Genomic DNA, 27,682 nt, shown 5'->3' with positions numbered 1-27,682 from the left:
GTGAAACCGATCAGTTAATAAACTGGCACCACTTTTCTGAATCATTTTATTTAAAAATTTCCTAGGATGTTTGACTTAAAACTTTGAGACCAATTATATATATTCAGGGAATCATGTGTGTTAAATTATGGACAACTGGTCACGTAAAGGTGTAAGTTCTGCCAGAAGCAGTTGATTTTACCCATTGACCTGGTAATGAATAGCTGTTGAACGCGTCCTTATTTTGCTGCAATGAACTCAGACTTAAAAGCCCCAAGAAGAGTCTGAGAATTATCTAAGACTCCAGATAGCCACTTGGGAAAATATTCTGGCAGTCCTCCAAATGTTAAACAGAGTTACCATAGGAGCCAACAAATCTCATGAGAATGTCTCGTGGCCCTTTAAAACGTACAGAACGTAAATATCGGAAACAACACAAAGAATGGAATTTTGGAAAACCCGGTTCGCCCTGGCCACGTTGAGCCAAGGGCATTTCCCACACTCTGGCATGCTGCGTGGCTAACCCCCATGCGTAGAGCCGGCGCTGCTTCTTCTACAGTGGGCAGAACCTAGGCTGGGATAGGCTGGGAAGCGCCTGACACAATAAAGATCAGGTTGCTAGGAGCCCCCAGTCTTCTAAGGCTCCCCCTCCTGTCTGAAGCTCCCTCCAATGAATCCTCCACTCCAGACCTTTCAGACAGGTGAGCTTCAAACACTTCATACCTTCCTTTCCAGACCCCCAAGTCCTGGCCATCTGCTGAGCCCACTGTGCCCTGGCTATCAGCCACGCGATTCTGGGCATCCCGGAAGGATATGCTGACTTGCCCATGGCCTTGGGGACCAGCAGGGGAGAGTGGGCAGACCCTCTCTGCCTGGGGCAAATCGGAGCTTCTCGTGGGCTGCAGGTGTCAGGACCTTGAAGACTGGTTGACCTAGTCGATCGTCTAGGTAGTGTGTCTTGACATTTCTCAGGGGGGGACAGTCACTGTCCGTTGTAAAGAAGGTGAAGTACCAAGCATGACAGAAAGTAGGACGAGTCCCCCAGACCTGCCATTCGGCCCACACCAAGGTGGGCTTCCCCTGAGCTCAGGAAGCTGCAGCTTTGCAGCCCTGTCTGGCACTGGTCCCGGGAAAGTGTTCACGTGCCGGGTGAGTTTCCTGTTGCTGCTGTGACTCAGGATCACAGATGTAGCTGCTTGGAACAAGAGCCCCGTATCTCCCAGAGTTGTAGGTCCTGAGTCTCTCGAGCGAGGCGTGGGACTCTGCTGAGGGTCTCACACACGTCAAGCGAGCATTTTGTCCACTCTGAGCGCTTATCCAGAGACTCGGGGGGAAAACCCAGCCCCAGCCAGGCTCATTGGTTTTGTTGACAGAATTTTCCTTCTCATGGCTTGCTCTCGGCCTCCGCCATCACCGAGCCAGCAATAGCAGGCGAGGCCTCCTCATGCTTAGACTCCCTCTCACTCCTTGGGCTGTGTCTCTCGGACCCCAGCCAGGGAAGGCTCTCTGTTTCCCAGGGCTCAAGTGGTCAGATTGGGGCACCTGGATCATACAGAGTAATGTCCCTCGTGTAAGATCTGTGGTTTTAATTATATCTGCCAAGTCCCTTTGTCATGTAATGAAACACATTCACAGGTTCCAAGGATTAGGGCACGGCCACTTTTGGGGGACCATTCTGCAGACCACACATGATTGATTATGTTTCTGTAAAATTTACAAGTGATTTTTTTTTGTGTAAGATGATCTAGCATTCTCCATTCTCCTCTTAATCTAAGAAAGGTTTTTTGTTTTGTTTTTTCCCCCAGCTATAGTTCACTAATCATTGTCGCTTCCTTTACAAAATGAGTTTAAGGAGTGGCGACCAGCTTTTTTTTTTTTTTTTTAAAAATATATTTTATTGATTTTTCACAGAGAGGAAGGGAGAGGGATAGAGAGCTAGAAACATCCATGAGAGAGAAACATCGACCAGCTGCCTCCTGCACGCCCCCTATCGGGGATGTGCCCACAACCAAGGTACATACCCTCGACCAGAATCCAACCGGGGACCTTCCAGTCCGCAGACCGATGCTCTATCCACTGAGCCAAACCGGTTTCGGCCAGCTTTTTCTTAAGGGATATAGCCGAATTGCATTGCATGGAAAAATCGCATAGAGAATGTTGCACATAATCATTTATGTTCCATGAAATTGCTAGTGCACACACACGCACATACATCTGAACTAGGCCCAGATGTACAGTGTACGTCTTACGTGTACTTGGTTAAGATTTAAAAAGAATTCATCTGGAGCCTCCAGTTAGGCGTGCGCCTGGTTGGTCCTGGGAAATTTCTGGAGCCCCTGGGAGGGTCTCCCTGACAGGCGGAGCACCGGTGGCTCACAGAAGCCCAGGGGGAGGCTCCCTGCCCTGGGTTGCGTGGGTGGAGCCCTCCCCGCACTCCACGTGGACCACTGAAGGCACACCTGTGCGTCCTGCTCTCCCCTGCAGCTATGTCTACGAGCCACTTTGAACAGAGGAAGAAACCTCTCGATACGTTTTTCTGGGTAAACGAGATAACCGGAGAAGTCACCTACCCCCCACTGAAGGCGGATGTGCCTGCAGCTCCTCTTGAGAAGCCCCAGGAGACCCCCGAGTGCCAGCGAGGGAGCGCGCAGGGGGCTCCTCCCGGTGCCCAGGGCCGGGCCAGCTCGCCTGCGTGGAAGGCGGACTCTCCATCCCCTCCTATGGCTTCACTCAGATACAGAGGCTCTAGATACACCCTGCCATCGACACTGACCCACCAACTGGTAAAAGCTGGAGCCAGGAGCCCCTCGCGGTTCTCAGCGACTCCTCTCTTACCACCAGGGGGCGCTCCGCCCCTATTCCACCCCCTTGGGCCAGCCCCTCCTCCACCAGCCTCCGCCTTTCCTTCCTGCCCTTCTGTCCTCTGGGCCTACACCTGCAAGCTGAAAAATGTCCTCACTGGGAATAACCGGTTTTCCTTCTGAACTTGAGAGTGTTTGCCTGGCCACGCCCCTGAAGCACCTTACGGAGCCATCCGTGGCCAGAGCAGCCTGCCGCCTCCCTGCACACCTGCAGGCCTGCGTGGACCCCTGGCCTCCCCTGGAGGCAGGCACACAGGACTGCCAAATTCTTATGCGAATGTGCCAAATGCTTTCAAACTCCATATAAATTGAACTGCGATTTTGACACAACGTTTTATAGACTTCCTTTACCTCCCAAGCCAATTTGGTGTTTTACTCTGAACTCTTTGGGGTTCAACAATTCGGCTCTGATGTTGGCGTCACAGCAATATGATTAGTTCCCAGCTGGAGCCAGAAGGAGGCCTCTTTGGCTGAGACTGGAACAGGTCCAAGCCCAGGCTGTTCCCTGAGCTTCTGACCGTCCCCCCCCCCCCCTCCCGCAACAGATCAGAAGTTCCCAGGCTGCCTCCTTGGGTTCGATTCATTTTCTAGAACAGCTAACAGAACTCAGAAACCTTTTGCTTAGATCACTGGTTTGTATAAGAGGATGTGACTCGGGCAGGAGCAGCCAGGTGCACAGGGGCAGGTAAGGGGGAAGAGCTCGGGCTTCCGTGTGAGCACTCCACTAGCACCACCCCATTCACCAGCCCGGAGGCTCTGTTTTGGGTTCTTATGGGGGTTCATGAGATCATTGTTCATTGGCGATTGTTTCAACCTCCTGCCCCTCTCTGGTCCCCCGGGGTCTCGGATGGGACTGGGAGTTCCAACCCTCTAATCACATGGTTTGTTCCTCTGTCAACCAGCCCCCATTCTTAGGAGGGGGGTCCCAAAAGTCACCTCACTAACATGACAGAAGATACCTTTTAGGCTCCCATTACCTAGGAAATTCCAAGGATTTTAGGAGGTCAGTGACTATAAGATGTAATAAAACTACATGGTACTCTAGGGCTGGGGGAAGCCCCCAAAGAAGAAAAGGCTTGGAAGGGGGTCCCCTCTCCAGTCCTCATTGGGAAAGGTGTGGCTGTGGCCCCTGGATGGCAGTGAAGTTGGCTGGGTTGCCCGGGCCCTAGATCTCGTCACTGGGTAAGCAGGAGGCAACCCTCTGGGGCACCAGCCAGGTACAGGCAAGCCAGCTGATGGACCAGCAGAGGTGAGGGTGTCAGTGTGAACAGAAGACCCAAGCTCGCAGTGGGTCGAGGGCATGCATTCTGAGCCCACAGCTGGGGCAGGCTTCCACCGAGGCTACCTATCACCCCATGCTTCTGACCAACAGAGCAGCTCCCCTCTAGCGCCATCTACTGGGAAAGCGTACCATCTCGCTCACTCTAGATAAAGGGTTCTTGGGTCAGAGCCCTCTGAAGGGTGGGGTGGAGCTCAAGTCTCCCCGGATCCTTTCTGACCTGAGGCTCTGCAGTGAGAGGGTCTGATCCTGCGCCAGTCCTCAGAGCTGGGACAGAATTTTCTCTTCATTACACTGGGAGGAAAAAAACAGGCATGCACAGGCCATCAATTTCTTCTACTTTCCTATTATGTTGAAATAGTTATAAAACTATTAATAACCAAATAAAAAAAGAAAACAATGGTGTGATTAGTATACATTTATTATGTAACAATTAATTTCAAGACAAAGTCCAATTCAAAACATATTACTGTTTTTACAAAAGGTATAATCCAAACCCATTTTTCCAATAAATTTTCTTACGTAACCTCCCATCATTTGGCTTTGGAAACATTTGTTACATTAGAAAAAAAATTAAGTACAGCTCTTAGGCACAGGTTAAAAGGGATGACACACATACCCTGGAATAATTACAAAACAGTATTTCTTTTGAATACACATTTGAATTTTAAGTTTAAATAACCAGTGTTTTAGATTAATTTAAAACATACTTCAAGAATGGTTTTAAACACCTTTTCCTTATAATGCACTGTGCAAAAAAAAATTCCTCTCATTTCTTCTGCAGTAAGAGCCACAAAAATGGTGAACCAAATAGAATTCACTTTGTCCTCTTGAGAAACAATGAAGAGGCTTTGGAACTGGTTAAAAATACCCTAAGAGAAGTAGCTGCAGAGAGAGAAGCCCTGTGTCTAGAGTGGCCACACCATGCCCCTTGGGGCAGGGCTGGTTGTCACCACGGGGACGTCCACATAGCTGGGGACCAGGGGTGGCTCCGAACACTGGTGGGAACAACAAGGGGTGACAGAATCCCGCCTGACTGGGACCATGTTACCCTTGACCCTACTTGCTGGGAATCTTCAGAAAACAAGAATTTTTCTGGGTAGTGTTTTCCACGGCCACGAATGAGTCAGCTCATTAAATGATTCAGAAAAATTCAGTCTGTTGGTTTCATGCTACAAGTACACTATTTCAATGGGAAGGAAAACTTACAGGTTTAAAACTAAATTCTCTGTCACTGAAGATGTTCAATACCATATATTCATTCAATGGCTTTCCCCTTCCATTCTTTCTGTTTGGCCAAGTTTCATTATCTAGCTTTTGCTACCCATCAATCTTGTGTTTTGGACATCAACTGTCCACACTGGTTGCAAAATACATGTGTGTACTGATACATGGGATGTGACTGTGAAGATGCATGTTGAATTGGGTTACATATTTACCCGCATTCACTCATATAAAAATATGTATCTTTAACACTTACATACCACAAATATGTTCATTCATCCCAACAGCTTTTTACCTAGTCTTGCCAATCAGATAAGAAACACCATAAGATGGGGAGTGAAAACCTTTTTACATACAAGTTTCCCAGCAGAAATTAATTTTTAAAAATAAGTCTACGCTCAAAGCAGCAATCAGAAACTTTGTTCTTGTAGTAGGTAAATAATACTGTTATAGCAAATTGTGGACTTAAATAAGTTTAATTTAACAGCTTCTTTCTTAGTTCTTTAAAAAATAATACAGATTTGTGTCACTTAATAGTGTCTCCATTTTTCCAATTCCAAGGAATACAGAGGTCTCCGTCTTGCATAACGGAGTAAAAATGTGAAACGCAGAGGTGCATCCCTTGCAGGTAAGGCAGCGACTGCCCCAGAAGTCTCTTACAGCAATCCACCATCTGCTTACTAGAAACGCTGGGCTCCTTATAGAACTTTTCCAGGGAAAATTTCTTTGTTGAAGCCTGTATCAATTCATCTTCAATAACCTTTAACCTGTTATATCAAAAATAAAAAATATTGCCACAAGCAAATAAAAGAACATAAAATATAAATATATTTTTAGATACGGGGCTATACCTTTCTACTCACAACACTGAAAATGGTATCCACCAAAGACAAATTGTATGCTTAGAATATACACCAGTGGCTGTCATGCAATACCTGTTATTTCCACACGTATCTCTAAAAGTATCTGTTAAATCTTTGTAGCAGGAATGGGGTAAAAGTAATACACACCTTAGAAAGCTCTTATCCTGCTTCACCCAGAACTAGTAGCAACTGAAGGAAGCAGAAAGCTGAGCGTGTAGACACCTTGGGTTTGACCCTTGGGTGGTAAGCAATGATTTCTAAAGATTCCCAAATGAAAAGCAGACTCAGGGCGGTGAGGGGGTCAAAGGGGGAAAAAAGGGGATGTATGTAATAGTTTCAACAATAAAGAATTAAAAAAAAAAAGCAAGCTCACAACAATGGCAGGCCCCTGAGGCCATGCCCTCTTCACTCTCACTCTTCTAGGCCAGCTCTCCCTCCCCTTTGCCTGAGGCCACAGTGTGTCTTACTTCAAGGGCTTGAGTTAAGATCTAGAAAGTAAACAGCTCAGGGCAAGGGTTTAGGGACCAAATGTAGTAAGCGATCAATCCCCAAATGGTCACGGCTTCCGGGTGAACATCACTTGGGAAGCCCACGGAGAAGATGAGAGCCACACGGCTGTGGTCAGGGCTCCTGAACTATCTATTGTGCTAGTTCCAAACATGAACTATCCTCTTCTACCCAAGCTTCAACTGCACAAAGGGAAGAGCAAGTAGGTAAAGCACCCATAAACTAGGAGAGTCTTGGAAACAAAAGTGGCTGCTGTAGTTGGTGGTCTGTCCTGACTGAATCCCTTTCTGCAACAACATCCAGGGTCCCTTCCCACGTGCTGTTTGTTTTCTCTGTGAGGTTCCTCCTCCTAGACCTGGCTGCTTAGAGAGGCAAGAAGTGGGCGGGTTAGGGTTGAGGATTCCTACTCTGCGCAGGATCGGAAGGAGGAACTCCCAGGTACCATCGATGGCAGGGGATGACAAACTTCTTCTGTAAAGGGCTTTTCTCACTTGCTCTAAAAAAGACATTCGAACAGTCTGGCTTGGAAGTGAAAAGCCGTGCAGTATGGCCGAGGTGCTGTGAGTTTCAACAACACCCCTGCACACATTTAGGCAGGCCCTGCATTCCCAAGGCTCCCACGAGAAGCCTCTGGTCCCGTGCCAGGGTCGCCCTGATCCTGGAGCCACACCTTGGTGATCAGGAGGGCCCATCAGTCTCGAGGGTACAGTCTTGGAGGGGCATCAAGCCCGAGAGGGCAGCCCTAGATGAGGTTTCTCTAGGGCTGTGCTGGTGGTTGGTTCTACTGTCTGTAGCAAATTAACTTAAATTATTTTAAAAATTGTTTTTTGCCTCTCCTTGTAATTTCTGCTTGGTTATACTCCTACCTAAAGAAAACAGGAGGAACAAGGGAGGCACAGCACCAACAGGGAAGCACCGTGACATGGTGCGTGTGGCTGGTGGGGCGTTCTCTCTCTTTTCTTCTAACACTAAGAAATGGGCTCAACATTTCCCAGGGGAATGACCCTTCTCTCTGACAAAAATTGTGTCTATTTTTTTTTTAACACGAAGTTTAACCTTTCTGCCGCTGACATCTGAATGTGATGCCACAGGTGTATCTATTTTCACCGTACTCTGCTGGGACTTTCACAGTGCCCGCTGGGCTCCAAGGTTCTCAACAAACATTAGTTGAATAAATGAACATTCTTTTAAATGGTTGTTTCTACTGTATGCAAGTATAGAGATTACTTAACCATTCTTTTATTGTTGTACATTTCTATCGTGATGGTAATGTAATCTAGGTTATTAGAAAACAGCCACAGCCAATCCATGGCAGAACAAGACAGAAAGAAATAAATATGGAACATCCTCCAATCAGTCAACTCCTAAGTTAAGCACAGTGTGAATGTGCCTCGCTTGTGCGTTCTGAATACCTGAATTTTTAGGTTAGACTGAGCGATAAGACCTTACAGGGGCTGATAGTACTCACTCGTCTTTCCTCCTCATGTTCTCTCTCGCCTGCTGGGCTCTGGTGAGAATGAACCACTGCAGGTTGACTGGGTCGCAGAGCGTAGGGATGTTAAAATGCCCGAGTTCATGCAAACTTGGAGCGTATCTGTCACTGTAATGACACACATGAAAGCAAAACCATCGATCCCCTCCATCCCCCACTCCACCCCGAAGAAAACATTTTATGAGTCTGATTAACAGAAAAGGAATTCATCAAGGAAATCCACCCTGAAAGTATATCCCAATTGACTTCAAGTTCTGCTGTGTCCCAAGAGGCTCACTATCAGGATGACCACACACTTCCTGGCCCTGGGACCTTCCCCATCTGTAAAATGGGGATAGTAACCATTTCATGGCGAAGAGCTAATGCCTTTAAGCTCCAAGCACAGAGCATGGAAAACAGTGTATGTAGTATATGCACGAGAAATGTTGGCTACTGACTTAACATTAGTTCAATCCTGCAAGTTTTCCGTAGGACCGACTGCACCCTGTCCGTGGCGCTGGTTACAGAGCGTGCAGAGGTTCAACCCTTCAGTTCTCTCACGCTTGCTTTTTCGTGTGTAAAGAGTGTTGCTAGCAGATGCAGAACCACACACTGAGATACAAAACAATCTGTGCGAATAAAGAAGGGTCGTTCTTGCTTTATGTGTTTACCTGTTGAGGATCATCTGTAAGCCACGCAGACTTTGTGGGTGGAAAGGAACTCTGTTTTTCAACAGCCTCTTATAGAACACGTCGAGAAGAGAGTAATACTCGTCCAGCGTCAGCACTGGCTGGAGCTCTTCAATATAAACCACCTGGATGTCCCCCAGAAGGTGGCTTATTTGGTCTTCTAGGAGCATTAGCCTCCTCTGAAGGTCAAAGTAACTTGGTAACCTTTCAAAAAGCTACAGGATTTTTAAAAAAGGAAAGAAATAGTCCTAAGTACTAATAGTGAGATATTTAGGTAAGAATCTCGACTTAGTTTAGAATGATTAAATGGTAAAGAAGGGTTTTAGAAATAAAGTATGTGTACGTATGTCAAGTCTAATAGAATTTACTTTAATTCATCTACATTAAATTAAATGCAATCAACACTAACCTCCCATGTACTTAAACACTACATTGGGCCCCTGGAGTGAACGGATTACAAGAATTTGTCCCTCTTGGCCAGGGCCCACAGCCAGGGTGCAGGAGCAGAGGCTGAAGAGATGGGCGGGGCCAGGTCAGGAGTGCTACATTAAGGAGTTAGGTAATTGAGATTCATAGATCATTCACCCTGTTTCCAATGGTGACATCTTGGAGAGCGAGAGTGTATGTCACAACCAGGATACTGAGATTCACCCAATCCACAAACCTGATGAGATTTCATCAGTTTTACTCTCGATCGCTGTGTGTGATTTGATCACATGTGTAGATTCATGTGACACAACCATGGCCAAGAGTCCTGCACAAGGACCCGCTGCGCTCCACTTTCACAGCCAGACCCTCTGCTCCCCTCCTCAAACTTGGTGACCACTAACCTGTTCTTTCTGTAACCTTATTACTTCAGGAATGTTACAGAAGTGGAATCATACAGTATGCGATCTTCTGAGGTGGACTTTTCTCACGCAGCACAACGCCCTTGAGACCCACCACGCTGCTGCAGGCCTGGGCAGCTCATTCGGCCTTGCTGAGTGGTGCTCTGTTGCACGGATGAGCCACCCTTTAACCACTCAGACACTGAAGGGCATTAGGGTTTTTCTCGTTTTGGGCTTCTATGAACATTTGTGTACAGATTTCTATGGCAACATACTTTTTCCTTTCTCTAGCATAAATGCCCAAGAGTGCCACTGCTGGACCACATGCTGAATGCTATAAGGAACTTCCCTACTCTTTTCCAGGCCTGCGCCATTTTACAGCAAAGAATGAGTGATCTGCATCTTCGCCAGCACTTGATGGTGCCATTATTTTTCACATCGAGAAGAGAGCAGTACTCGTCCAGCGTCAGCACTGGCTTGAGTTCTTTGACATAAACAAACTGGATATCCATTCTGATAGGTATGTAGTGATATCTCATTGTAGTTTTAATTTGAGTTTTGCTAGGGCTAGTCACGTGGAACATCTTTGTATGTGGTTATTTGTCATCTGTATATGTGCTTGTGACATGTCTGTTCATGTCTTTTGCCCATTATCTAGTTGGATTATTTGTATTTTTTACTGTTAGGTTTGAGAGTTCTTTATATATTTAGACATAAAGACTGTTAGATATGTGGTTTGCAAATATTTTCTACCAAATATTGACCTGAACCAATACGTCACCAATGAAGATATGTGGATAGCAAATAAACACATGAAAAAGATGCGAAATGCAAATTAAACCTACTACAAGCTAGTACTGCACACTTATTAGAAAACCACAGCAAGTCTTAAAATAAATGCCCTAACATATTCAGCTATCCACTTTTAGGTATTTTACTAAGAGAAAAGGAAATATGTGTCCATAAAAACATTTGTAGATAATGTTTATAAGCTTCATTTCTAATAGCCAAAAACTGATAACACAATGTCCGTCAATAAAAGAGCTGTGGTATACCCATAGGATGAAATAGGAATAATGGCAATAAAAAGGAATAATTTCCTTGATACATACAACAGCATGGATGAATCTCAAAATAGTTAAGTGAAAGAAATCAGATACCCCTCCCACGCCCAAAAGTATGTACTCTGTGATTCCAATTTATAAAACTCTAGAAATATAAGCTAATCTACACCAATGACTGGCTGGGAGGGGGTGCTGGGATGAGGAGAGGGTTGACAAAGGGACATACTTTTGTGGGTGGCAACTATGTTCACTATCTTGAATGTGGTAATGGTTTCACGGGTATTCACATATATCAATTCTCATCAGATTATACACACTAAAAATACAGTTTGTTTTATGTCAATTATGCCAGTAAATCTGTTAAAGTTAAAACAAAACAACAGAATACAAGCCTTTAGGCAATACTTCAGAAAAGACTAAAATTTCCAAATAAAATCTGAATTAAAAATCAGTCTTCTAAATATTTTAAACTACATGACGTTAAACATCTGATCTGAAAAGAGCTGTAGCTACAATTAAATTTTTTAAAGTTTATTGACATAATAGCATAGTTTGAAACAAAATTATGTTGATGACAAATCAGAGATTTTTTTGCATTTCAGCTTTTTCTTACCTTCGTCCAGTGATGATGGACATCCATTGTTCCCAGCATCACGTGGCCCACTGCACTGATCCCGGAACGGTCTGTAAATATTACTGTACATCCTGATGACAAAACAAACCCTCTGGTCACTGTACAGAGATGCTTCATCCTTTCAGCACTGTGCAAATAATTACTTACATTTAGTGTATAAATTCAGGATTAAATGCAGAAGTGTAAAGGCTAATTTTATGTCTCTGATTTACTCAAAAGAACAGATTTGAAAATTCAGCTATGATAAAATCACATCTGCAAGGACTTTTAACTCTTTTCTTCTACACTTTACAGATGTGGATAGCAGTAAGTAGTATTTTAAAGAACATGGAAATTATTTACCTTTTGCATTTTTAAGTGTTTCCAAGTTCTGCTGCGCTAAGCGGCCTAAGCTATGCAGCTGGCTGCAGCGATGGGCGAGGCCCCAGCTCCGCTGCCACCTGGTCCAACAGAGAGCACAGGCACATTAACACCGGCTCCCCTGGGGGAGGAGCATGCATTCACCCCAGGGCTCAAGTACGCACCCAACATGTTTCTAAACTAGCTCATTTTTCAAGAAGCAACCAAATGGAAAATGAATTGTTGACCAGAGGGTAAAAACATTACTACTAATGTTCAGGTATCCAAAGATTTAAAACTAGCAAAGACACTATGTTATGTTATTTCTATTTTAAAATTAGAGGATGAAATAACCCACCTCTGAATTCTAATTCTGGGATTTACTACCTCTGTGACCCTGAACAAGCTGCTTCTGGCCTTTCTAAGGTTTCTCTTTCACACATGCAGAGTGCGGACCTTTCCTACTGCCTGGCAGTCTAAATCAAAGGAGAGTATATGAAAAGCTATGGGAAACCTTAGGTTCTTCCTCATCTATCTGAACACTGATTCTGATGAATGCCATTTCTGATAAAATGAAATTGGCTTAAAAACTGTTCCCTTTAATCCACAATTGAAAAACTGAGATACAATTTTAAAGAATTAACTGTGATCAAGCTACTAAATGCTGTTCTTTATTAATAAACTAGAGGCCCGGTGCACGAAAATTAGTGAACTGAGGGGGGAGGGGGCGGGGGCTCCCTCAGCCTGGCCTGCACCCTCTCGCAGTCCAGGACCCCTCAGGGGATGTCCACCTTCTGGCTTAGGCCCGCTCCCTGGGGGACCAGGCCTAAGCTGTCAGTCAGACATCCCTCTGGCAGCCTGTGAGCCCTCCCACCACCGCCGTTGTGCTCGAAGCCATCAGCCTGGCTTCTGGCTGAGTGGAGCTCCCCCTATGGGAGTGCACTGACCACCAGGGGGCAGCTCCTGCATTGAGTGCCTGCCCCCTAGTGGTCAGTGTGTGTCATAGCGATAGGTCGTTCCCGGTCGTTTGGCCGTTAGGGTCAATTTGCATATTACCCTTTTATTATATAGGATAGTCTTTTATAGGCTGTTTAGAATCAGTCACAATGTCATTAGTCACAATGTTTCCATTTGTTGAAAGCAGTCATGTCCATGCCACCTGAACCCTGTTGCACTCTCAAACACTGAGGGCCCCAGAGAGCCTTTGTTTATATGGGTTACACCTATTGATATTTACGGTAGTAAGAATTAAAGCTGAGGGATTTCTCCACAATACTGTAAAATCAAGCTTATTTCCTTTTTTACTAATGCCAGTCTGCTTTGACAGATCTTTTAAAGCTTATACTAGAAAAAGTTATTTTCATGTACATAGAACCAAGACAACACCCATTTTCTCTTTTCCTCTTTTTAAACTCGAATACCAACCTTATATGAAGGAATGATTATTTTTTATATGTTATGTGTATATGAAAAGGATATTTTTCTTATAAACTCACTATGTAAAAAAGTTCAACTAGCTACAAATATATCACTATGTAAACCTTATTTCACTATGTATGAATGATTTAGAGAGAGGAACATCCATAGTTTGCCTCCTGCAACACACAACCAAGTATGTGCCCTGACCCGGAATCGAACCTGCCACCATTTGGTGTACAGGATGATGCTCCAAACAACTGAGCTACTTGGTTAGGGCCTTATTTCATTATTTTAAACAAGAAATTATAGTTTTCTTAAGCAAATGAACATTTGATTACTTTCATAAAAAGATAATTGAAGAATATTTAGTTATCCAAATAATTAAAGTAAAAGATGCAAATATTTCACTGCTGGAAAACTTCACCAATTGGGAATCCATGTTTATTCCAATCTCCAGATTAGTTCTCTCTATTACCTGATATCTGAGAGCTGCAACTGATGAGACAGTTCATCTTTTAAACGATCTAGTTCTTTTCTAAGTGGCAAACTATTCTCCAGCTTTTTAATAGCACGTTTCCCATTGTTATCTAACCAGGATCTAGAAAGAAAAAGACATACACATTTTAACTACAACACAAACATGCCTATTATTAAAACACATATGCATTGCTTTATAGTAGTGCCAATGTTAAAAACTCCAATTAAACCTTGACCAAATTATAAAAAAATAAAGGAGGGGAGGTGAGTGTAGACTGAAGTAGTTGAGATGAGACTTCAACAGGGCACTTGGTGGGCGGGAAGCAATGGGACTGGAAAGGAGCGCCGGAACATTAAACATTACACAGTATGTCCAAAAATGTAGATCGGAATCTAATTACTAGATATAATAGGAAGATAGATTAAATGGAGCTTTATGACCCGTTAGCTCTTCTATTTTGTGTTTGATAAAACCCAACTGATTTTCAAATTTTTTGTGTTTTATTTCACAACAGTAAGAAACTATTTCAGCCTGTACTTCTCAATAAAAACAAAATTATTTTCAAAATTAAAAGTCTATACTAAATAATACTGTTGTTATATTTTCTCTTGTTATGCCCTGAAATATTAGAAATATCTTAACATGCTCTTCAAGAACAAATTCTGATCGGGTGAATGAAATTTATTTATTTTAAAAAATATTATTATTTTTAATCCTCACCCAAGGATATTTTTCCATTGATTTTTAGAGATTAGAAGAGAGAGGGAAAGACAGAGAGAAACATCGGTGTGATAGATACACATCAACTGGTTGCCTCCTGCACGAGCCACTGAGCAAACCAGCCAGGGCTTAAAAAATATTTTTATTGATTTCAAAGAGGAAGGGAGAGGGAGAAGGAGAGGGAGAGGGAGAAATCCATGATGATTCATTGTGTGGCTGCCTCCTGCATGTCCCCTACTGGGGACTGAGCCTGCAATCCAGGCATGTGCCCTGACCGAGAATCAAACTGTGACCTCCTGGTTCACAGGTTGACATTCAACCACTGAGCCACACTAGCCAGTCCTCATGACATTTTTAAACATTGTCTCCAAGTATTCTTATTATGTATGGGTCATTACATTAAAGGACTTACTACTGATCTCTCCAGAGAAACTGAAAATACACACGAAGCATATTAAAAAAAAAAAAGATTTAGTTATATCCTTTCTTCAGATAAGGGGTAACTTGAAGAGAGTTTTAAAAACTTAAATAACTTCCTGTATGTGTCTGGGATGAAAAGATAAAAAAATCTAATACAGTTGGAAGTATTCTGGCAACTAAGAAACATGAAATATTTTTTTCATAATGGTTATTGAGTTAACTGTACTGATAGGATTTCTTTTCCTAGAAAATTAGACTTTAATTTTAAAGGCAAACTACAAAAAGGTTTAGTTAAATAGAAACTTTTACGTACGTTAGGGTTGTTTCCATTTTCGAGACATGCTCGAGGTCTTCATCTGGGTCTTTGAATCCAGTAAAGGAGTAGTAAGACTTGTCCCATTTGATGGGCCTGTCAGGCATCCTCTTCGCCTCTTTGGGAGGCTGGGGACGCACATTGCTGTTCAAGCTTTGGACATGTTCAACTGATAAACTGCAGGAGTTGAGAATATATAATACTGTGCTTAGCAGATCTCTGGTGTGCAAAGTAAATTTGACTGCTCGAAATCCTAGAGAATATAATTCCCCCAAACAATAAAGACAGGTGATTATTTGCTTCATTTAAAATTTTGTCATACAGAATTTATAAAATAAAAATCTTTTAAAAGAGCCCATTACCGATTAAAATTCACCCTACTGGCAAATCATCTCTCAATGGCACACTGCTGCCTTTCTCCAAATCTATACCAATACTGTCTACCGTCAAGAATTCCTCTAATTGTCAGTTCCTTTTCTAGTTTGGCACCAGTGACCAAACCCACCCAGCCCAAGAAGGGGACTCAGAATATTTTTTATTTTTTGGTTAATCCTCACCAGAGGTATTTTCCCACTGATTTTTAGAGAGAGTGGAAGGGAGGAGGAGAGACACACAGAAAGAAACATCGATGTGAGAGAGACACATGGATTGGTTGCCTCCCACATGGGCCCTGACCAGGGCCAGGAATTAAGCCTGCAACTGAGGTATCAAACCCGGGACTCTTCAGTCAGCAGACCAACCCTCTATCCACTGAGCCAAACTGGCTAGGGCTCAGAATATTTTCAATGCTGCCCATAAATCTGGTCTCTACGGTCTAAGAGATGGTAAAGCTCTCCTATAAGCAAGTGTCCACCAAAGGTGGTTTCGAAGATGACGGGGGAGATATGAGGGGGCTGCCCTGTGACAGTGGGTCAGAAGAGGAGCCAGACAATCTAGTCTCAGTGGTGACAGAAACTCATCTAGAATTTTCTCTGTGATTGAAAGAGACTGTCCTGTCCTCATAGTTGCCCAACTAGCTAGTAACTCAGTATTTTCAGAAGTGATTTAAAATTTCTAACTGCTTAATTATGCTTGACAATCTCATTTTGATACTGGGTAGTTATTGGGCTAAGGTTTGTAATCTAACTTGTTAAGTCATCAACAGAAAATCCACTGTTTGTTTTTTTAGCCCCTTTACTGGGTGGTTCTTAAACTACATAACTTTCCAACCAACACTCCCACCAACCGTGCCATTATCTCTCCTTTCAAAGACTCAATCCAAAGGTATTCTGGCAATGCCAGACTGAATGAACCTATTTAACATGAAGCTTGCAAAAAGACCAACTAGAAATAAGAAAACGTACCTAAAGTACTAAAGGGTTCCTGGCCATCAGAGGAATTCTGGTCTGTTTCTCTTACATAAAAGGTGAGCTGAGTTGGTTTCAAAGACTTGGAGCCTGGTTTTTGAAGGTTTTCTAAATAGACACTTAATCTCTGAAGAGAATTTTCATTGACTTCCTGGAAAAAATATTAAGTGGCATTTACACACAAATTAGAAAAAGGAAATAACAGAAATTATATCATCACCTTTTTTAACACATTTGAGGGTATTAAATACTACATTATTAAAAAATGTTGGCATTTCATCACATTGGTAGAGGAGGGAAAACATTTATCTACTAATAGGCTTAATTTTCCATGCATGTTAGATTTTAAAACTTCAAATTATTAAATTAAATATTTAATTACATCCCAATAATCAATAGGTCTTTTCTAAGTAAAATTTTTCTGTTGATTCAATTTATTAATTACAAAAAAAATCCCACAAAAAACAACACACAAAAAAGGGCACATAAAACACCATTACTAATACTCTAAAGAGTCTACATGCTAGCTTTATTGCCTGCATAAAAAATGTCAGATTTCATAAAAAACAACATATTTTCCAATCGCAGTATCTATATTTCAAATTAGTTCAAAGCATTGATTATATGTTCAATGACAGAACAATATGAATGCAGAGAACTCTGTATTATCCTGTAACTACGGCAAATAAACTAAACAGGAACATAGATTAAGATTTAAAAAATAATAAACATTTACCCTTTCTCTGGGGTGCTGTCCAAAGAAATCTGGATGCACCGCAAAATAGAACGGCCTCAAGGCATTGACTGCTTCAGCCCCCGAGAATGCTCTTGAGCAGAAAAACCAGCGTGGAGACACCTTCCCCAGACATAACCTTTTAACAAGATGTGAATTTATTATTTGTTGAGGCCCTGATGTCCACACAAATCCCCAGTGTATAAAGTAATGGCAACATTAAAATTACTATGTATGAAAAAAATTAATATGTATGGAATATGCCATAGGACAAGAAACCAAAATACAAAATTTTGTGGTTTTTCAGAAATCTAGCAAGTTTTAACAAGCAGTGAGTATCATAATTTATAAAACCACATGACATAAGTTCTACTGATACAATATGAAAAATAATATTAAATACTAATGATACAACTTCCTCTCAAAAAACCCACTTGGAAATGTTAACTGGCTTCACTGCAAATGACGATTTTTTGTATCAAATGTCATCTTTTTATACTGAAAAATATTCTGAGAATTATAATGCTTAAAAAGAAGATTCAGACGTCTCTTCGTTCATTTCCTCATTGCTAGAGTGTAATATTATTTTGAGAGTGTTTTTTTAATGTACAGTTTTAACTCTAAATGAAATTATTTGCAATTTTGGGGAAGTACTTCTCTGACAACTATTTTTGCATGTTGTAATTTACCTTTTCCATTTATATAAATAAGTCTCTAAATATTGGGCACATTTTTGTCTCATACATTATGTATATTGAGTCTTTTGAAAAGTTTTCTAGTTTTAAAATGGTAGGATTATAGAGTCATTTCTGCAGATTATCTTTAACAGTCTAGAGACCACCAACATATTTTCAGATTACCGTTTGTGTTTTTTGCATGTAGTCTAACCTTTTATAAATTCAATATATAAGCTGCGTATTAGGGATATAACGGAAGTTTGAACAGTGAAGGAAATAGTGAGGTAGGTGTGAAAGTCCTCGATACGAGGCAGCATAAGTAAATGTGAGTGACAACTCCATTTTCCATCTGAATGTTGGCTCTTATTTCCAAATGTCTGACACTCTTAGCTCTCCTGCCAGCCACTCAAGTTTTACAAGTCTAAAAAAAGGAGTAGAGGTCATTATTGTCCTTCTACACTCAGCCTGGAAACAGAAGGTAAGGCAGCAGTTAGTTCAATCCAGGATTATTTCTCAGTGCTGCCAAACCACAAAACCTCAGATTCACTTCTGCCCAAACTAGCTTACCATACCACCCCATTTTAAGTTAGTCTTGTTTCTTCTCCCTTTCATAATACCCTTTGAAATCATCCATTCTTCCGTTTTCCTGCTACCAATTATCACCACAAAATTGCAGAGCCTCATAATCAGTCTACTTTTCCCTAACCATACTGTATATAGGTTAATTTTCCTAAAGTCCCACTATCACTGTATTCCCTAGTAAAACACCTCTTATGGTCTTTCAACTCCTGCAGAATAAAATCCACTCCTTAGTCTAGTATATAAATTTCTCTATAATAATTTCCAATCTATCTTTCAAACTCGATCTCCAGCCACTCCTTACAGAGACCCTCAGACCCAGAGTCCATTTATCATCCTCTTCTCCAGGAAGTCTAAACTCTAAAACATCCTCCCTGTCTCTCATTTCCATCTATTTAATTGTACTCACTAAACAATTACCTACTCTGCATACCTACTATATTCCAGGAGGCACCGTACCATTTCCCTCAGAACCTTCCCTTTTGAATCATTATAAACAGTCATTCCCTTTTGTAAATTCAAAACACACACACACACACACACACACACACACACACACACACACAACCTATTTGGAACATAATACCATAATGTATAAATGACATATTTTCATTTGTTCTTCTTTCCTTCCACCTACCCACCCTCAACTATCACTGTATTCTTGAAGGCAGTAAATATGTTTTATGTATATGTTGTTTGCTGTGTTAGTTTGGGTCTGCTGAAAGCAGAGTTCAAGACAGGATTAGATGAGCAAGATAATTACTGGGAAAGGAAGGAGAAGATAGGGAGAGCTTTCAGACCACGATTCAGGTCTGACACCTGGGGTGGGGGGGAGAGAGGGAGGGAGAGGAAGAGGAGGAGGAGGAGGAGGGGTGGAGGAGGAGGAGGAGGAAAGGAGTGTTGAGTAGGAAGTCTGGGGCTGCAGCACAGCTCCAAGAAGGGCTCAGTCATGCCAAGGGGGAGTCCTTGAACCAAAGTCACCCAGAGGAGGAATCCTGTGTCTTGTTGGAATGATTCTACTTAGGATTTATGGTATACACACATAAACAGCAAATATAGCAGTCACATGACCGTAGTACACAATTTTAATGCCAAGAGTGGTTTTCCATAAGACAACAATAGAATTGAGGGCAACATCATAAAAAAGATAAAGTTTGTGCTAAGGACAAACTTTATCTTTTTTCCTCTTAAGCTTTTCACATTGAACTATTCTGGAAGATGGTATTCTTTTTACCTCCTGCTCTGAATGGGTTCTTGCAGGACCTGGCTGTTCATATGAATTTTCATTTTCTTTTTTTTGCTCTTGCCCTCCACCATAATATAAAATAACATTAGAATTTGAAAAATAACAGCACCCTCATACTAATTATAGATTGGACCATGTAGCTTACCTCCTCACAGGTCTTAGGAAGCAAAACATGTCTGTGCTTGATCTTAGCCAAAAGGCCGAGAAGCAATATAACATTTCTGAATATATATGTATGTCAACTTCCAGGCATCCATTAACTGCTAAAAAGTGACAAAAGGGTATTAAACACAAGCATAGACTAGCAAAACTTCAGTTCTCATGATTAAGATGGCTTTTTGAAAAATAATCAAGTACCTGATTAATAACAAAATATATAACCATTTCAATAATTTATAGAACTTTTGTTTCCTGGGCAAAAACAGCAAAGACTTTTTCCTTTTAACAGACTAGGAAAGGACTTAACAAATTCTGCATTAGCTTACTTTAGATTCATTTATCTAATTAAATTTATTTACTTAGTTAAATTTATTAATCAGGAGAACTCATGCTGGGCCTTCCATTTTGTGAAGATCAACAGATTCATCAGCTTTATGCTGATACCAAAATGAGGTTTTTATTCCCTTAACCTTTTTTTTTTTTGCCCTTGGGTATGTCAAGAAACAATACTAATTGGATTTCTGCTATCTTGTCTCCCTGAGTAGATTGACATAAGGTATTTACCCTCTGGCTAGAAAGGAAAACTGCAAATCATTTACTCCTAAGTGTCCTTGGTTAGGGAAGATAGGATTTACAGATGGCTCCAAACTGCTGTTTAACTCTCCGTTTCCCTATTCCACTAGTGCTGGCTTACGGGCATGTGTCATTTACAGAACTTCCTTTCAACATTTCTCTTAAAATACCTAGATATTTAATAATTTTTACTATTTAACCCAGTAGAATTCCTAAGTTTAAGTTACCAAAGACTTTACTATTTTTTTAAAAATATTTTTTTTATTGATTTCAGAGAGTAAGGGAGAGGGAGAGATAGAAACATTGATGATGAGAGAGAATCATAGATTGGCTGCCTCCTGCACGCCCACAACTGGAGATTGAGCCCGAAGACCAGGCATTATGCCCTGACCGGGAAGCGAACGGAGACCTCCTGTTTCACAGGATGACACTCAACCACTGAGCCAGACTAGCTGGGCACTATTTTTTTTTTTTCTACAAAGCGGGAGTGGCCCCTGCCTTGAGGCCTCTTCTGCAGCTCCGGCCCTCCTAGGAGAAAATCGGGGGGGGGGGGCGCGAGGAGGGGAGGAGGAGGAGAGGGGTTTAGAAGGTTTATTTCTCATATTTTTCTTTCTGAGGAGGCTGTGTAACAACAAGAAATCTTGCATATAAGAAGAGATCTTAAAAACGGAAACAAAAAACAAACCCCAAAGTAAATAAATGAGTACTCAAAAGGATGGACTGGGAACGTTAGTCTTATCTCACACTAACCCAGCAGAGCAAAGGACCTTCGGTTCTGAGTAGGGCAAAGCCCAAATAGCAGAGACAGAGGATTCCCTGTGTTTATATAAGGTGAAGAGTAAAAGAAGTCCCCAGAAGAAAGCAAGCAAAGACAATCAATAACCAAAGTTACACACAGACAGACAAGAACTCTCACTAGCTAAGCATTTTGGGTGGCAGATGTCTTGAGAGGGAGAGCTGGGAGGGTCCCCAAGATTAAGAAATCTTGTTAGCTGCTGGAAAGTCCCTGAAATCCCAGCCATGGGTTCAGCCTGCCACAAACAGCTGGGGGCCCCCAGCAAAGTGGGATATGCCCCAACTTTAAACAAATTAAATGAAACAACAAAAGACACAAAACAATAATCAACAGACTCTTCTATACAATAGTTACAGGCCCACACAACCCAGACAAGAGCTTCACACCCTGCTTTCCCAAACACTAACCTCTCACCCCCAATTAAAAGATTAAGAGTGCCTCCATATTGGCCCAGTTGGGGTTATGAGTGGCGAATATGGAAATAATCAAATCCGTGATCTTAGCAGGTTCATCCTGGTAGGAGGGAATGTTTCCAATTTAGCAAATCCGAGGTGGAGAATCAAGTATGGGCCCAATAATATCCTGCTGGGTGCCCATTCTCAGTGGCTCCCACTGGTATATGGCAGACAGGGAATTGCCCCCATGGGGAAGTAGCTCTATTCCTCCAAATTCAGTTCCCTGCCTCATTCTAGTGTAGAGGGAATGGGGGTGATGTCTCAAGCTCATCTTCAGCGCCCAGCAGTCCAGATAAAGGAGGGAGCTCCCAGCTCCTGGAGCACTTGGTAGAGGTCTCCTAACTATGGACCCCCAAGGCAGCCTCTCCTCCCTCTTCTCCTCCTGTTCTTTACCTTTTTGCATTACAGGTGCCACATCTTTTCTCTGAACCATTCATTTATCCCCTTCCTGATTTTCTTTTGAGTCAGAATTATGCAAAAACATAAAGCCTCGAACATTTCCCCAACCTCAGATAAAACAATTCTAACTGTAATACAGTAGAATAGTTTAGAGACTCATTTAATGGCCACCTTTCCCCAGAATCTAGAGCATACATAGACCAAGCAGTATTGCAGTAAAACACTCTTTTCCTTTTGTTCACTGGTGGGTAAGTGTAAGTAGCCCAACCCCCCAAGATCCATCCCAATGGAGTAACTTTTGGAATAGAGCCACCAGCACCCATCCTTGAACAATTTAAGCAAGATTACAGGCAAAGTTACACCAGATAAAACCAGCCCAATATACAATATTTATAAGTGCACACAATAGACAGACAACTGTTTGTAGTTTACAGCGCACAGCCAGATAGAATGACCAGGCAAGAACCTTGAGGCAACCAGGAGCTGGCCGGGCTCACTCGACTCGTGTGTGTGTGTGTGTGTGTGTGTGTGTGTGTGTGTGTGTGTGTGAGAGAGAGAGAGTGAGAGAGAGAGAGAGAGAGAGAGAGAGAGAGAGAGAGATGGGAACTGCTGAAGCTGCAGCTGGAACTCAAATCAGGAAAATTCCTGGCAGCGCTGCAAATAAAAATAAGAGTCCAGGTCTCAGCCCTGGGAACCCCCAGTCCAGGCAGCAAGCAGGATCCCCGGTACTCACCCAAGAGGACTCTCCTGCTTGTGTCCTATCAGAGTTGCCAGAATATGTAACCTGACAAGCAAGGGCTGCACTGCCTGTCACTACTTGAGCCAATTAAGCAGAGACAGAGTTGAATCAAGTCTGAGCGTTTATTCCAATACTGCTGGCAGTATGGGAGGACAGCAGGTCATCCACCAAAACCTCTCCTGCCACCCCCATAAACCAGCTGCGTCTATAGGATAGGACAAAGATTACAGAGGGAAGTAGGGAAGTAGGCAAGGTGGGCTGGGGCGGGACTCCATTGTTTGGGCAACAAGGTTGTTAATGTTTCCAAGGTTGTTAATAGGCAGTTCTTGAATGAGAATGGACCTGATCCCCAGGTCCAAGGTTGACTGTCAGGTCCTGGGGGCAGGATGGGGGTGGGAGGGCTGGCATACAACTCCCAGCCAGGTTAGAAAGTCCTTTCTTTAATCAGAATAAGGCAAACACAGTTAACAAAGCATGATTAATATTTCTTATAACTATAGCTAGTCCCCAATATTCAATTTTTGCCCCTAATACCAGTAATACACAAGTTACAAACATTACCATTTACATTAGCACTCACCAAAATGAAATACTTAGCTATAAAGCTAACAAAATATGTACAAGATGTATATGAGGAAAATAAAACTCCGATGAAAGAAGTAAAAAAAGAACCAGGTGCTCTTCCAGGGAGCAGGCACGTGTCTCAGGTGTGTAGGAAGGGCCCTTTCTTTGCCTCTATAACTTGTTTCTTAAGCCCATTTCTTCTACAAATTCTTTCTTCTACCTCTGTGATTTTCCAAATAAATGTTCTCATAAAAAAAAAAAAAAAAAGAACTAAATGGAAAGATATTCCTTGTTCATGGATAGGAGGAGTCAATGTTGTCAAGATGTCAGTTCTTCCCAACTTGATCTATAGATTCAATGCAATTCCAATAAAAATCCCAGCAACTTATTTTACAGGTATTGACGAACTCATACTGAAGTTTATATGGAAAGGCAAACAACACAGAATAGCCAACTCAATACTAAAGAAGAACAAAGTTGGGGGACTGACATTACCCAACATCAAGACTTACTATAAAGCTACAGGAGTCAAGACAGCATGATACTGGTGAAAGAACTGATACACTGAACTTCATTAAAACTAAAAATGTGTGCTCTCTGAATGACAATGTAGAGAGGATGAGGAAAAAAGCCACAGATTGGGAGAAAATACTTGTAAAAGACATACAGATCTGAAAAAGGACCGTTACCCAAAATAGACAAAAAAATCTTCAAAGATGCAAATCCAGACTAATTTAAGACAGCCCAAAGCTTGCAAAGAAGAGACTAGAAGGATATACATATGCAATCTATAGCTAGCTATCTCTAGTTAGCTAGTGGTAGGATATTAAGTGCTTTAATTTTTTTCTTTATTTCCTAGTTTATTAACAAAGAACATGTGACATGTTCTTAAGTTAAAAAAATGCTTTAGCATATAAATTAAATGAAGAAAATGAATATAGCAAAAATGAGCATTATTCATTTAGTATTTAAGACCGGCCCCTGGCTGGTGTGGCTCAGTTGGTTGGATATCGTCCCTGCACTGAAAGGTTTTAGGCTCTGTTGCTGGATCAGGGCACATGCCCAGGTTGAGGGCTTGATTCACATAAATGTTTCTCTCCCTCTCTCCTTTCCTGTCCGCCTGTCTTTTCATGTGGCACAGATCTTGGGTCAGTCCTCGACTTGGCAAGACCAAGAAGCCAATTTTATCACTTCCACCAGAAATAAACAGGTCCTGGGAAAATAAAACCATAAGGGACCTGACTGATAACTACAATGGCAACTTTTTAATTTACTATGAGAAATAGAATTGCTAAGAAGACTAAAAGATTCAGATCTGTGATTTTTTTTCCTCCCTTAAAGGATTAGCCACACAGAAAATAAAATTACTCTTGGGAGACTGAATATACACTGCTTCAGAGTAAAGCTGGGAGCTCTCATTTGCTAGTGAGAAATAGTCTGAAAGCCTAGGCCCTAGGGCACCCAGGGTTCTTGTCTTCAGACAAATTATTACATGGATGGTTCCTGTATGTATTCCATGGGGCCCACTATCCTCCCACTGGGAAAAGCCTCAAGCATGCTACAAAGTAACTGAGGTTACACTATCTTATCAGACTTGGAAGGTGCTCTGGGTACCTTAATTCGACCAATTCATCAACAGGCATTTACCAAACCCTTAGGTGCTAGGTTCTGTGCAAAGTATTGGGAATAGAAAAACATTAAGACAATGCCGCCTCTCCGACAACTTACAGCCCCAGGAGAGGGAGGGTGTGGACACAGACACACGCAGATGATTATAAAGCAATGCAGTAAATGAAATAACAGCCATGCACAGAGTATTATGGGAAACTCTCAAGGGCTACACTTGGAATGGGGGCTGTGGAAGGTCTTTTCCAAGGAGATGGTACCCTCTCTGGATGGAGGGTGGAGGGTGGGGAAGGACACAAGTCATTTAGAAAACAACGTAAATGTCTGCTATAATTCACTTAATACTAATATTAGCTTCTATTTCATAACATGAACATTTCTGATTTTAACCTAAATTCTGTGCTGTGAAGTGAGGCATTAAATATTTTGTTCAGTTTGAAATCAAATTTGGTAGAGATACCTAAGTTTGTGGAAAGGTTTAATTTGGGTAGTTTTTTTTTTAAAAAAAAAACTGTTTCATTTTGCTTAAATTACTTTTAATCCTCACTGGAGGGTCTGTTTTTATTGATTTGGGGGAGGAAGGGAGAGAGGGAGAGGGAGAGAGAGAAACAGTATCGCGCTTGCCAAATTGAGATCCTAAGATTGTTCTTTGTCCATTTGGCAAACTTTTTATTTGACAGTAAGTTATTTTTCCTCAGGCTGCTTTCAGTTAAACTGTGACTTCCTTTGGCAATTACCTTGCTCGGTTTTTAGAAGCAGTTTGTTCCATCAAGGAGGGATAATAGCGGGCAATTTTTCATTGCTTTTCAGTTGAACGTTTCTCAGGGAAGGGGGAAAAAAAAAGCAAAGTAAAAGCAGTAAGTCCTATTAGATAAATGAATCAATTGTAGCAAAGTATCTAGAGTCTTTAGCTTCCTTTTCTAAATCTTTTGCTATGAGCTTTGAATCATCACAATTTCCTATGATAAGTCAAAGACTGGAGAAATAGTGTAGTCGAAAATAATGAAGTCTTAAATAAATCGTCTTTGGTTTCTCATTGCAAAAGACAAGGTAAAACAGATGCGATGCGGGCACTCAGTTCCAAAGTTGGCGCGTCGAGCTAAGGTGACTGCGCGCTGCCCACCGCGACCCCCCTTTTCTGCCCCGAGCAGCCAAAAGGCACACTCGGGGCCCCTCCCCTCCTGCTCCTTACAGTGCCGGCAAGTGTCCGCCCGGGGGGCTCCCTCCAACCTGTTCCATCTTCGACCTGTTTCACCTCCCACCTCGCACCAGTGGGCAGTGCGGGGGCGCGCGCGCGGCTGGGCCCGGGCGCATGCGCACCGGGGCTCCGGCCCGGCCCACGAGCGCGCGCCGCAGGGCCCGGTGCTCCCGCGTGCCCCCGCCCCACTAGACCACAGCTCTGACAGGCTCCTACCCGCAGCACGCTCCGAGCCCCCGCCCCTAGAGTCTCAGCGGGGAGCGCTCTGCTCGCTTCGGCCATCGGGCGCCTGGCGCGGCGGGCCCCAGGAGGTGAGACGCCGCGAGGGACGGGCCGCAGACCGCGCTCTCATTGGCTGAAGCGTGCCAGGCCTTCTTCCCTGGAGCGCGTGCGCGCAGCCCGGGCCGAAGGTTGAAACCTCGGCGGTACCCAGCCCCGCGCTGACGTCAGCGCCCAGGTGACCACCCCGCCGCCCCGTTGCTTTGAACCCCCCGCCCGACCTCCTTCCTACCGTGCGGCCCGCGGGAGCTCCGCGCGCTCCTCCGAAAGCTTTAGGACGCTCGAGCGAGCACTCCGAAATCTGAAGGACGGGGCCGGAGGGAGTCGGAACTGATTGGGCGGCAGGTGGCGGGGCCTGGCCCGAGGGTCGGGGGAGCGACTGAGCACGCGCTGGAGGGCGGGAGGGAGCGAGCGCTAGAGGGCGCGCGCATGCGCCCCCCCCAGGCCCCAACCTCCCCAACCGCCAACCTCCGACGCCCCAAGAAGGGCCGAGGCTGCCTCCGCAGATCCGCCCGCGGGGCTTTCGGAGCTGAGGCTAATTTTTTAAAATTTCTCTTCTCCGGTTTGCATTTTCTTTTGGACTTTGGCCCTTTCAGGATCTTTCAAACTTTAAGCACTCTCCACCATCAACGTGGGTTTTTGCTATTAGCTATGACTCTCCTAGGACTTCGATTAGCCCTAGAAATGGTCGCAGATGAAATGAGCCGTCTTTTCCCCTTTCTACCTTTTGGCATTGTTGACTGAGGCCAAAAAAAGAAAAATGCCTCCATTTGTTCCAGCCCTAAGGGCTCTTGATTTCTCATTAGAAACAATCTGGTCACTTGTGATCCTTCCCAATCTCATTTCCCCAAAAAGCTTCATTTATCAACTCTCGCGTCTTCATCTTTTCAAATGATGCTTTGCTGTCGGCACCTAACCAGTCTCCTGTTTCTCTAATTCCTTTCTTTGGGTTTCAGTTCCCTCCTATAGAAAAGACCAATTTATAATTGCCCGCTTACCATTCTTCATTGTCCGCAAATGTACCTCAAACTGATGGTAGTTATATCCAAACCTATTTCCTAGCGGCTGCATTTAAATAATGACAGTTATAGTCATGCAGTTTATGCTTGCTAGAGAACTGGCCATCCTTGTGCCGTCTCCCGTCTCACTTCCCATATCTCATCCATAATAGTCTTCATGCCACACTTACCATGGCAAGGCAAAGTGCTAGGATTTACCTTTTTTAG

At 43.0% G+C, this 27,682-nt stretch overlaps 1 protein-coding gene and 1 long non-coding RNA gene across 3 annotated transcripts; one reads left to right on the top strand and one right to left on the bottom strand.

Annotated features, from left to right (window-relative positions):
* Positions 1 to 607: 607 nt before the first annotated feature.
* LOC114228547 (uncharacterized) lies at positions 608 to 11,580 on the top strand. Of its 2 annotated transcripts, XR_003614699.2 has the most exons (4): positions 640 to 680; positions 5,905 to 5,971; positions 10,064 to 10,220; positions 11,367 to 11,580. It is a non-coding gene; the product is annotated as an uncharacterized LOC114228547 (long non-coding RNA). The 2 variants fall into 2 exon arrangements; XR_003614698.2 differs by lacking the exon at positions 5,905 to 5,971 and having other exon boundaries at positions 608 to 680.
* On the bottom strand, positions 4,525 to 26,706 carry TCAIM (T cell activation inhibitor, mitochondrial). The gene is made up of 11 exons (XM_028134663.2): positions 26,689 to 26,706; positions 19,814 to 19,931; positions 17,170 to 17,305; positions 16,431 to 16,584; positions 15,088 to 15,340; positions 13,632 to 13,754; positions 11,741 to 11,838; positions 11,378 to 11,469; positions 8,856 to 9,088; positions 8,182 to 8,313; positions 4,525 to 6,110 (listed from the first exon to the last, which is right to left on the bottom strand). The coding sequence occupies exons 2-11, from the start codon at positions 19,885 to 19,887 to the stop codon at positions 5,870 to 5,872; spliced, it is 1,536 nt and encodes a 511-aa protein (XP_027990464.1). The 5' UTR covers positions 19,888 to 19,931; positions 26,689 to 26,706; the 3' UTR covers positions 4,525 to 5,869.
* Positions 26,707 to 27,682: the final 976 nt, after the last annotated feature.

This window comes from Eptesicus fuscus, chromosome 18, assembly GCF_027574615.1.
Source record: "Eptesicus fuscus isolate TK198812 chromosome 18, DD_ASM_mEF_20220401, whole genome shotgun sequence".
Lineage (NCBI taxonomy): Eukaryota > Metazoa > Chordata > Mammalia > Chiroptera > Vespertilionidae > Eptesicus > Eptesicus fuscus.
The sequence above is the reverse complement of the archived record's forward strand: the minus strand, read 5'-3'. Positions and strand labels throughout refer to the sequence as shown.

Coding starts and splice junctions, on each gene's coding strand:
- TCAIM (XM_028134663.2), bottom strand. CDS start 19,887: ATGTTATATTGCTTCTCGGCCTTTTGGCTAAGATCAAGCACAGACATG. Junction 11,839..13,631: donor TTGCAGCTCTCAGATATCAG/GTAATAGAGAGA, acceptor CTGTTGGACCAG/GTGGCAGCGGAGCTGGGGCC. Junction 9,089..11,377: donor TCCATCATCACTGGACGAAG/GTAAGAAAAAGC, acceptor AAAATCCTGTAG/CTTTTTGAAAGGTTACCAAG.